This window comes from Podarcis liolepis (assembly GCF_965112155.1).
Source record: "Podarcis liolepis genome assembly, chromosome: 2".
NCBI classification, from domain to species: Eukaryota; Metazoa; Chordata; class Lepidosauria; order Squamata; family Lacertidae; genus Podarcis; species Podarcis liolepis.
In genome coordinates this window covers 59,223,470-59,235,755 of record NC_139555.1, presented here as the reverse complement: position 1 = coordinate 59,235,755, position 12,286 = coordinate 59,223,470, and the positions used below count along the sequence as shown (strand labels likewise).

At 45.1% G+C, this 12,286-nt stretch overlaps 1 protein-coding gene across 1 annotated transcript in view; it reads right to left on the bottom strand.

The window, feature by feature from the left end:
• TGFBI (transforming growth factor beta induced) overlaps window positions 1–5,050 on the bottom strand; it is a 43,196-nt gene extending 38,146 nt beyond the window's left edge. The window contains exons 1-2 of the mRNA XM_083488117.1: window positions 4,368–5,050; window positions 598–696 (exon numbers count right to left, since the gene is read on the bottom strand). Of these exons, the coding sequence (XP_083344243.1) occupies window positions 598–696; window positions 4,368–4,489 (221 nt within the window). The 5' untranslated portion in view covers window positions 4,490–5,050. The remainder of the gene's footprint in view (window positions 1–597; window positions 697–4,367) is intronic.
• Between the last annotated feature and the right edge of the window lie 7,236 nt (window positions 5,051–12,286).

Below are 12,286 nucleotides of genomic sequence, written 5' to 3'. Positions count from 1 at the left end.
CTTATGTTCTTATATAAGGGTGGATCAGAAGTCACACTGGAAGTAAACCAGTGTTAGGAAACTGACTTACTTGAAGCATGGCCACTCTAATCCAATACGGCATACATTGACAGGCATCAATTCCCTAGACAGGGGCAGATAGTTGGAATTTGAACTTGGGACCTCCTGTATGCAAAGCATGTATTTTACTACTGAGCAATGACCGTTCCCAAGGGGAAAGGGAGAATTTAGGATAATGTGCTGCCATTCGTGCAGTGCGATTGACTTCCTCCAATCTTGGTTTATCCTGCAAGCAGGATAGCAAACCAAAGTCAAAATCTGGTTTGTAGACCTGAGTTGGAAATGGCACTATGGTTTGCTGCAGATTTCCGAGAAAGGAAACCCCAAAGTGTCTTGTGCTTCTCAGGGACTTGATAGACCTCTTGTTTTTACAGCATGCCTGGAACTATGAAAACAGGGAAGCTGCGAAGCTGGCAAACTATGTTTGGCCTGGTGGTAACAAGAAACACAGGACACCTGCCACACAGCACCCCAAAACCAACAACGATCCACCTGCTTCACAGCATTGTATTTTCTTCAAACCACTCTAGTACTTACGTTGATTTGCCGCAGATTTTCCTATGGTACCACATTTTGCAGTTTGGCAAGTATTTCTGGTTTGTTCCCATGAGCTTCAGCACAGCACACACATTGGGACTACAGGTAAAGGAGAGAAAAATATATATACTGAGTTCCCTATACATACTCTGGCATTCAAAGACGTCTTGTAAATAATAAGTCCTAAAAGAAGCACTGTATTTATAAAGAAGGAATCATTACTCCCACAGTTTAAATTTCCATGAGATCAGAATATAAATCATAAATGAAGCTGAAATGTGAAAGATCTTTCTCTTCACTAAGCCAGGTTAGATTTCCCCCACCTCTATTGCACCCTTCCTTTGAATGCATTCGGACTTTGTATATTTCCACTAGGGCAAGTGATCCCCTGAGTGAGTGTGTGATCAAATGTGAGTTATAACTTAGGAAGAAATTTTCATCCAATTTAAATTAACCCTACTTCAGTTTTGATGAGGAAAAGGATATGGAGGACAGCTGATTGACAGGGGCTTGGAAGAGAGCCTGCCTGCTACCTTCCTGCATCAAAGTTCATCATGGATAGAAGGACGCTCATGGGGAACAGTTTACACACAGAGACAGAGACAGACTGGGGGTGGAGAAGGCTTCTGTGTGGCTTGACGCAAATGCACAAGTGTGAAGGGTCCCAGAGAGGAGATCTTGGCCTCTGTAAACTCAAAGGAAAATCCTGGCAACAGCCCATGGTTTGTGGGGAATGCGACAAACCATAAACCTTGGCTCAGATAACACACCATGGCTTTACATCACATCAGCAGGACCAGAGGAGCAAAGCAGCTTTCTGTGGGATCCTGCACACTCACGCATTTGCACGACGCTATGGTTTTGGCTTAGCATTGCTTGTGAATAAGCTGACATGATAACGATGAAAAACACTGAGTAATGAGAAAAGGGCCTTTCCTTCAAGTAACCACAGTGGGCAAACAATAGAAGGATGAGCTACTTGCATGAGGAGTGCTTTTCTTTCCCCTTCACCCTGTGATAGGAATCTCATAGTGACATGTGTGAGAAAGAAGGAAAGAGCAAAACTGAAGCAATGATGTGGACTGAGCTGACTGCATTGGTATTTCATATTAAAAAGTCAGCATGCAAGTGACCAGTTCCACCCATCTGTTTGGGATATTCACACACAACACGATGGGACAACAACAAAGAGAAATGAATCTTATACTACCGAGTGAGTGAGTGAGCGAGTGAGTGTGTGGGTGACTGTGAGTGAGGAAAGGTGATGATAAAACAGTGGCTAATGCAGGATCTAACCAAGATACAGAATCTAGTCCCTGTGTTAACAATGATACAGTGCTGGAATAGGATGTGGGAAGACCATATTGAAATCTTCACTTAGCTACAATCTTACTTGTTGGCTTTGGGCAGTCATCTCTCAGCCTAGCCTACACCACCAAGCTGTTAGGAGGATAATATGCTCCCCTAAACTCCTTTGAAGAAAGGCAGGAAACGAGCAATGTCAATTCCAAACAGAAGCAGCATTTCTGGCTATCAGAGCTACTTGCCCTTGATAGTTGTGTATTTAATTTCATCCAGTTGTTTCCTTGTTTTTAAGTTAATTTGTGGGTGGGTGTTGTTGTTTTTTTAAAAAATGCTAGTGGGCATTACCATTGATGGGTTAATAAGTATTATGATCTATCTAAAGGTCCCCGAGAGAAGGAATCCCAGAGCCCATTCACAGCTAAGCATGTGCCTGCCTGTTGCTTCCCTACTTGCACCAGAATTCTCTGAATTGAATGCCCCTAAAAGGACCACACTTGTGACTGTTTACACACCAATGAAAAGAGAATCTAGAGAACTGCATTCTATAAACACTCGGATCCCTCTGACTTATCAGCTCCTATTGTAGTACTGCCTTTCTCAATCTGTCCCTCCAAACGTCTTGAACTTCAGCTAGCATAGCCAACCGTCATGGAGGATGGGATCTGTAGTGCAGCAAAAGCTATATAAATACTTAAAAAGGTAAAGGGACCCCTGACTCTTAGGTCCAGTCGTGGACGACTCTGGGATTGTGGCGCTCATTTCGCTTTATTGGCCGAGGGAGCCGGTGTACAGCTTCCGGGTCATGTGGCCAGCATGGCTAAGCCACTTCTGGCTAACCAAAGCAGTGCACGGAAATGCCGTTTACCTTCGCACCACAGCGGTACCTATTTATCTACTTGCACTTTGACGTGCTTTCGAACTGCTAGGTTGGCAGGCGCAGGGACCGAACAACGGGAGATCAACCAGTCGCAGGGATTCAAACCGCTGACCTTCTGATCGGCAAGCCCTAGGCTCTGTGGTTTAGTCCACAGCACCATCCACGTCCCCAAATAGGTGTTTTAGAATTTGACCCCCAAATGACTAAAGTGATTTGTTTCCTTCATACTCAAAGCCTTCCAGGAGGTTTTCCATTCCTGCATGTATCAGCTTGGCTTGATTCACATTTCTTTGGTTTCAGTATGCCTGAAGTTCCCCTTAATGCCATCAGCCTTATTAAATTCACTAGTGGCATGAGCCTAAAATGTGCTATTTCAGCAGCTGTGCTTAAAGAGCTTATACGTGTTCATGCCATTTAGGACAGAAATATTAACCAGCTCTACTGTTAGTCAGAATGAGGTGACTACCTCAGGTAGTTGATTTTGAGTGTCATTTAATTTATTATTGCTTGCATTTTTACTGCTAGGAAGGGGAAAGAGTCATTAGTGGGGTTTTCTGCCTCAGGTGCCAAACTAACATAGCTGGCCTGGACACTGAGCACCTTAATTTTAATTGTTCGGGGGGGGGGGAGAGAAGCAACCACATTTATTGTTCTGCCTTATTTCACTTTATCTGTAGAACTGGCTTGGTGGGGGTAAGTTTGGAAAGGTGAGCACAAATCAACAATTTCACAAACACTTGGCTAACTGAACTTTTGTGCATTTAAATGTAAGGCAAATGTTGGCAAAACTGGATTGACTTTCAGTCATCTGAACACAATATTGGATGCATTCCTTAAAGAGAGAGAGTCAGAGGTGCAGCCAGTCTATAAAAGGTGGGTGTAGGGTTAGTGCCAGTATACTGTGCCTCAAGGGTAGCCAACCTTCAATTCATACAGCACTCTTCTCCATGCACGAAGAGTTCTATGTAACTTGAAAACAGACTACCTGAACCATCCATTGCAATAAATGCAAAACCAAAAAGATACAATCTTGCCTCCTATTTTTTCAGACCTACCTAATGGAGAATAAATAACTGGCAAGAGAAAGAGCCTCACTCTTTTGGGAAGGACAGCTCATCTCCACAAGCCATTTAATCCCCATTGACCATAATCCAAGTGGATCCCCCATCTTTTTAAAACTTGCTTTTTAATTCCATGGATTGGGATTTTCTCTTCGTTTTCTAAATGCTTGCCCCTCCGACCATCCCTTAAACGAATTACACCGGAACAGGAGACGCGTTTTTGGACCAAGAGCCATTTCTGTGGAATCCAAAATCTAAACAGAGATCTTAAAAATTAATCTAAACTCGAGAGGCAGCAGGGCGGCAGCGAAACACCTACGGCCCATCATGTGGCCGCTGCTTCGCGTTCCCCAAACCTTCGCACATCCGTTCTAAGGCGAACGTGTGGAAACCGTCTCCCGCCTTTTGCCCGAGCCAGGCACACGCGCGTCGCCGCCAGCGTGCAAGAGGCACCGGGTCCCGCGGGTTGGGTGGATCACCAGATCGCTCCCTCCACCCCACCCCCCAATTTAAGCTCAGAGACTTACCCTTGATGCCTGCCCCGGAGCCGGCTGTGATGCAAGATCTGCTGGTAAGGGGTCCGAGTGGCAGCCCAAGAGACGCTGACCCACAGAGCCAGGGCCAAAGGCAGCAGCAGTCCCGAGCGCATCGTGACGGAGGGGGAAGACCCGATGCGGCGCGAGGAGACGAGCGGCGGGACGGCAGAGTGAGCCGCTCCCCCTGTTGCGCGGCGGAGTTAAATAAGGGCGTGAGGAGCGAGGGGGCGGAGACAGGCCCCTCCGGCGGGACGGAGCTCGGGGGTGGGGCGGCGGCAGGCCAGGGGGCGGAAAGGCCGGGAGGCGGGTGGGGTCACCTGAAGCTGCCCTCGCGGCTCTCTCCGTCGGCCCCTCCAGCCTTCCTTCAAACTCCAGAGCAAGTTTTCCGCTCGGCCTGCCGGGGTCTGGTAGAAATCTCCGGTCCCTTGCTACCTCCCTTGCACACCCGCTACCTGCCGCCACCATTTGTTCCACTTCGGGTTAACGGCACCCGTTTGCGGATAGGAAGCGGACCCTGAACACTTTTGCTTTGCTTTTGGGCCTTTGAATGACTGCCCCATGGGAAGCCCTCCACAGGGAGGAGGCGTCGGAACCCCGCCGTCGTTTGTCCCCCTGGGATGAAAGACAGAGGAGACCCCTCCCATTCAGCCAAGGGCTGAAGAGTGTGTGTGTGCAGAAAAGACTCTGTATGGGACCGGGGATGTTTTTGGCCCAGAGATGGAAAGAAGGTAAAGTCCCTACCAAAGAAGAAATGGCAGATCAAGTTGATGGATTATGCCAAAATGGCTAAAATGACCAGAAGAGTCAGAAATCAGGAAGACCAAAATTTTAATAAGGGAATGGGGAAAATTTATAACCTATCTTAAAAACCATTGTTAAAAGTTAACATCGTTAGTAGGTTTGGAATATCACTTGTAGCTGAATGGTGAGCTTTGGACACAATGGAGATGTAAACGATTTGGATTATCATAAAAGATGCAGGTGGAAATGACTAACAATAGGACCCACAGGGGGGAGGAGAGAAGTCCAAGAGATTCTTTGGAATCTTGTTTTTATGTTGATATATGACTAAAATTTTAATCTGAAAAAGCAAATAAATATTTTTTTTAAAAAAATGTTGGGGTCCATTTACTAATCCACTGTGCTTTTGAAGAGTAGGACAGGGAGCCCCTCCTCCCTCCCTCCCCATGATGACTTCTGCTCAGGATGATATCTGGGTGGCTCCATGCAATCCCACCTTCAATGCTGTGTGCTTGCAAAAGTTTTTAGGTAGACATCTGCTTCGTTTCCAGTCTGTGCATGCCCCATAACGTCCTGCTGAACTCTTGCAACTCTCGCAAACAGGAACTCATGGTTCAGCTGTCTCTTAATCACAAGGTGTAATCAAGGCTTTGGCTTCCTTGTCCTGAGTCTATACAATTGTGCAGTCTCACTAAACCAAGGCTAGGCTTGTCCTGTGAACCAGGCATTCTTTTGGGCAATTCAGTCTTAAGTTCTCCGTCTATGAGATGAGAGTGAGAGTGAGACCTGTCTCATGATGAAGTTCTTGTGGGACCATCAGCACAATAAAAGACTGGAAAACAGTTTGCAAAAGATACAGTCACATGCACCATTCACAATTTCTGTAATGCTTACTTTGTGCTTAGCAGTACATCTGCATGTCAACAAGGGTGATCTGGTAGACTACACACACACACACACACACACACACACACACACACACAACTTACAAACAGTTTTTGACTTCACCAAAGCCTCAGTAGTAGACTTTAGTCAAGCAGTGTTCTGCTTCCTACTTGTCGAAGCAGCTTGATTTAGAATTGTAGAGGGTCATCTACTCTAGACCCCTTTTGCCCAAAATGGGGCTCGAAAACAACCATGAGATTAAGAGTCTCATGCTCTACCGACTGAGCTATGCTCCTGAACATTCACCTCTACTGCCTCCACTTATAATTGTTAGTGGGGAATTCAGCATAGGTGGCAGTGGATATACTAGATCCCAAGAGAAGTGGCCATTCCTGCCTCAAGACAAAGGGAAGGAACATGAAATATGGGTGAGCAATGTTGACTAACATTTTAAAATTTTCTATTGCAATTGGCAATTGGTATCTAGGAGTATGAACACCAAATGATTGTTTTATGCATGATCATTTGGGAATACCTTTTTCGTTGTCCCAAGTTCTTGAATATGCTGGAAATAATGACTATTCACACGCAGACACAAAAATGCTTTTATACACATTTTCAAACCAAGAAGCAGCCAAGAAATGGCAGCTGTTCCAGTAGAAGTCAGGAAGCTAATTTCTCCCAAAGGTATCACGGGGCCAAACAGAAGAAGCCTTTAGTGATGACAAAGCTTTATTATTTGGAAAGCACTCCCTCTTTTTTCCTTTCGTAAGCAAAATATGAAGAGCAAATGACTGAACATTTTGCTCAGGCATACTGCTGTTCTTGTTATGTGAACTGCGTAGGACAGCCTCACAGTTGGTAGCCATTTAGGGAGAATAACTAGGACCTTTTTCATGGGTTTCTGCAAATGGGGAGAGCAGAGTAGTAGTCACCACTGAATTTGAAATCAACAACACTAAAATAAAGTAGAAAACATGAATGGATATAAAGAGTGCCCAGGAGTAATGAAGTATGTCCAATCACAGTGATTATCACAAAATATTTTATCTTCTATTTTTATCCTCCACAAAGTATGCTTATTTTTGTTTCAGTTTTCACTTCTGGTAAGAAAGTTTTCTCCTTGTGGTTTCTGGCCATCAGATGAGGTACACCTGCATGGTCTTTCGGGCTTACCCAGGTTTTGTAACACCTTGTCCTTTTCAGGCTCATGGAGCTTTCTTAGACATTTTTGGCCTCTGGGCTACCGCATTCAAGTGTTCTCCATCATGGGCACCAGATAATTCTGATGTGATACCTCTTAACCATGAGCTACATAGAGAACTTGGATTCTAATCTTCAGAATCAGATTTCATGTGTGATGCCTTTGGTGTAACAACAATCCACCACCAGCAAGTGTAAGAAAGCAACAAGCGAATATCCCATCAAGTAAAAATTCCATGTAAATAGCACCTTACAGCTCCCAAACCTGTTTTAGGGTTTCCCCTCAACCTTTCGGAGCAGATTTAGGCAGCAACGCAGGGGCATAGAATGATAGAATCATAGAGTTGGAAGAGACCACAAGGGCCATCGAGTCCAACCCCCTGCCAAGCAGGAAACACCATCAGAGCACTCCTGACATATGGTTGTCAAGCCTCTGCTTAAAGACCTCCAAAGTAGGAGACTCCACCACACTCCTTGGCAGCAAATTCCACTGTCGAACAGCTCTTACTGTCAGGAAGTTCTTCCTAATGTTTAGGTGGAATCTTCTTTCTTGTAGTTTGGATCCATTGCTCCGCGTCCGCTTCTCTGGAGCAGCAGAAAACAACCTTTCTCCCTCCTCTATGTGACATCCTTTTATATATTTGAACATGGCTATCATATCACCCCTTAACCTCCTCTTCTCCAGGCTAAACATGCCCAGCTCCCTTAACTGTTCCTCATAAGGCATCATTTCCAGGCCTTTGACCATTTTGGTTGCCCTCCTCTGGACACGTTCCAGTTTGTCAGTGTCCTTCTTGAATTGTGGTGCCCAGAACTGGACACAGTACTCCAGGTGAGGTCTGACCAGAGCAGAATACAGTGGCACTATTACTTCCCTTGATCTAGATGCTATACTCCTATTGATGCAGCCCAGAATTGCATTGGCTTTTTTAGCTGCCACGTCACACTGTTGGCTCATGTCAAGTTTGTGGTCAACCAAGACTCCTAGATCCTTTTCACATGTACTGCTCTCAAGCCAGGTGTCCCCCATCTTGTATTTGTGCCTCTCATTTTTTTTTTTTTTGCCCAAGTGCAATACTTTACATTTCTCCCTGTTAAAGTTCATCTTGTTTGTTTTGGCCCAGTTCTCTAATCTGTCAAGGTCGTTTTGAAGTGTGATCCTGTCCTCTGGGGTGTTAGCCACCCCTCCCAGTTTGGTGTCATCTGCAAATTTGATCAGGATGCCCTTGAGTCCATCATCCAAGTCGTTGATAAAGATGTTGAATAAGACCGGGCCCAAGACAGAACCCTGTGGCACCCCACTAGTCACTCTTCTCCAGGATGAAGAGGAACCATTGATGAGCACCCTTTGGGTTCGGTCAGTCAGCCAGTTACAAATCCACTGGTAGCATAGACAAGATTGCATTTTACCAGCTTCTTTACAAGAATATCATGGGGCACCTTGTCAAATGCCTTGCTGAGATCAAGGTAGGCCATATCCACTGTGTTCCCTTCATCTACCAGGCTTGTAATTCTGTCAAAAAACGAGATCAGGTTAGTCTGACATGACTTATTTTTCAGAAATCCATGCTGACTATTGGTGATCACAGCATTCCTTTCTAGGTGCTCACAGACTGTTTGCTTAATGATCTGCTCCAGAATCTTCCCTGGTATTGATGTCAGACTGACATCATGTGGGGGGAGGAGGAGAGGGAGGGAAGGTCCTGTTGAGTGAGTGGACCTCATGCCACGCATGCAACAACTTAGCTAAATCCCACCCAACATAAATTAGTGACCATACTAAAACTTTTCATTTATTTATATCCCACCTTTTTCCATGACAGGGACTCAGGATGGTTTACAGAAAAAATACGAACAGCTAAAAACATAGGGAGGAGTCATTAAAAACACTTAAACATGAATAGATTTAAAACTCTATTTCTCTTTCCCTCTAAGATCTATTAAAAAGATACAGATAATTACAATAAAAACACCATGGCACCAGCCCTTTCATTAAAAGCAGTCCTCCCCAAGCAGGTCTTGACCTGCTGGCAGAAGGACAACAAGGAGGGAGATGGTCTACCTTCTCCAGACAGGGAGTTCCAAAGGCAGATGCTGATGTGCTACCTTGGTAGCTTCCTGTCTGACATCAAAGATCTCAAGGGACCTTCAAAACACATTTATTTAATCATGAACCCTAATAACACAGGTTCCTCATAGCAGATAGGCTTTTAAGTGTGTTCAACATCAAGCCCTTGGAAGTTAAGCCACCAGAAAAGGCTCTTTCATGCTTGCTGGGTGCTGATGACAATTGCACAAGGAGCTTTCTTCCTAGCAAGCGCACAAAGGAGTGTAGACAAAATCTCTTCAGCTGCAATTCAAAAATGTCATAATTCTGACGGGGAAGAAGAGCGCACTTCTGGAAGTCAATGTGTTGTTGGGTGGTAGATTGTGACAGCTGATCACCCAGCTGAATCCAAAGAGAAAACAGCTTTCTCTATCCCACAGAATAATTGGCTTTTCCATTGAAACCGTTTCCCTTGAAAACTTCAGTTGAGTGAGCACCTGCATTAAAAATGTTTAAAGTAGCTCCATCTGCATGTTCTCCTTCGCCTGTGAGATGTGTGTTGTGCTGCTAGACGTAGTCAGGTAGTTCTTCTTTACCACTTACAATGCCATCATAGAGAACACACTTTGGTAAGACTGTTCTGCCAGGCTTATATGAGCTGGAAAGATGCAGCTAGACTTTTCAAGCTGAACTTTTTATTGTGAAAAGAAAGAAAGAGCAGCTGTTGCTAGTTTAAGATGATTCATGGGTAGGTTTCCTTAGCATGTCAGCTTCAACGTGGGTGGTCATAGCTCCCAAAAAGATTGTGTGTGTGTGTGTGTGTGTACTATCTGGCAAAACAATAACTGGTTGCAAAGTTCTGGCAGAAGCTGAAGATCTACCTAGATGTGAAGGCTGACTGGTCTGATGTGATGAGACAGGTATGGTTTTGGTTGCTTGTTAGCGGTCAGTGCTAAAGAACGTTCAGTGAATTGTGAGAGAGAACACACATTCTCCATGCTTCTCCTCTCCTCCTTCCCTGCTCCCTTTACCTCAAAAGGGCACATTGAAAATAAGCACAAATCAACCAGCAATACAAAATGAGAGTCACATGGGCACTTGTATGATCCAGACAATGAGCCTGGGGAATATAGAACTGTGGCACACCAAGGTGCAGAATAGGCTCTGGGGAAGATGCTCAGGGAAGTAACATGTCAAGATGCTCAGGGATTACCATACCTAACTATTCCTCATTGCAACACATGCTTCAACATAGTTGTCTGCTCTATCCATTTGAAAAGTACCCCTAGGTAGTTCAAGAAACCATCAGATTCCATTTGTCTCTGTGGTTGAGCTTCCAGATTGGTCCACTACCCCTGCAAGAGCGGAATCAGTGTCATAAATTCATTGTGATATCCATCACACCTATTTCCAGACATCCCTTCTTTGATCTGGAGCAAGAACCTGCCCTGCCCTGTGTGTTAAGACAGCCCCATGGTCATCATGGAGGTCTGGAAGTCCTGAGGTAGAATACTAAAGGCAGCCTCAACAAGACTTTCCCTTCCTTTGCTCTCTCTGTGTGCTCCACAATCTGTTCTGGGAGGACCCCCAGCCCAACACTGCAGGGGAGAGGAGAAGAGGCGGGAAGGTCCATTGTGTAAATGAATGTCTCTAGCAACAGCATCTTAAAAAGTAGAGACATCACCTTGCCAACAAAGGTCCGTATAGTAAAAGCTATGGTTTCCCCAGGAGTGATGTATGGGCTGATCGCCGAAGAACTGATGCTTTTGAATTATGGTGCTGGAGGAGACTCTTGAGAGTCCCATGGACTGCAAGAAGATCAAACCTATCCATTCTGAAGGAAATCAGCCCTGAGTGCTCACTGGAAGGACAGATTGTGATGCTGAGGCTCCAATACTTTGGCCACCTCATGAGAAGAGAAGACTCCCTGGAAAAGACCCTGATGTTGGGAAAGATGGAGGACACAAGGAGAAGGGGATGACAGAGGACGAGAAGGTTGGATAGTGTTCTCGAAGCTACCAGCATGAGTTTGACCAAACTGTGGGAGGCAGTGGAAGACAGAAGTGCCTGGCGTGCTCTGGACCATGGGGTCACGAAGAGTCGGACACGACTAAACGACTAAACAACAACAACAGCAACAGCATTGGATACAACCCATTACCTCTCAGCTTCAGTCTCCTACCTGAAATATGGCATATCTTAAAGCAAAGATAGGGTCCTGTGGTGATGGGAGCTGGAACCCAACAACATCTGGAAAGCCATGAGCTCCTCAACCTTGCCTGAGAGGGTTGTTGTGAGGGTTACTGAGGGACTGTGGTGCTCTGAGCATTGTAACTTACTATCTGAATGCTCATCGTTGGGCCCTGTCCTTAGTCTTTGTATGGGTGTGGACCTGTCATCTCTGAGTTCTGCAAGGCAGCGAGCTTACTATGAGCACTGTAAAAATGTCAAATTCAGAGTACTGGTGGCTTTCTTCTATCCCCCCTTCTTTAATATACCTTTCTAAATTTTAAGGGGGACGGGGGAAGGCAACATGTATACCCTCAGTTGCCGCCAGATGATAATAATCTCCAGCACTAGCTATGGAACATTCTAGGTCAGCCCTGGAAAGAAGCCATATCTGGAGCTGATCAGGCAAAGTTTGAAACAGATAACATGTTTCTGCTTTGCGTCCACTGATGTCAATGTTTTATGGGTGCCTAATGTTAGTGCGGTAATCGGCCACAGTTTTTGGCTGTTAGCCATTTTGTAATACGTATAGCAAAAAAAAGGCTGCTTCCCGGTGTTGCACTATTTTGCCTCTCACTTTTAGGAGGGTTTGCTTTCAAATCTGAATTCATTTTTTTCACTAGCAGGGATGGTCAGAGTGGGGGAAGTAAATGACATTTGTCACAGCTTGGACAAGAACGATTCCATGGAGACCATCTGAACAATGTTACATTGCAGCAGAGATGCACTTCAGAGCTGTCCACGTATTCAAGCATTCTGGAGTCTCTATAGAGTCTGTCATCCCAGACTTCGGCAACAGTTTTTC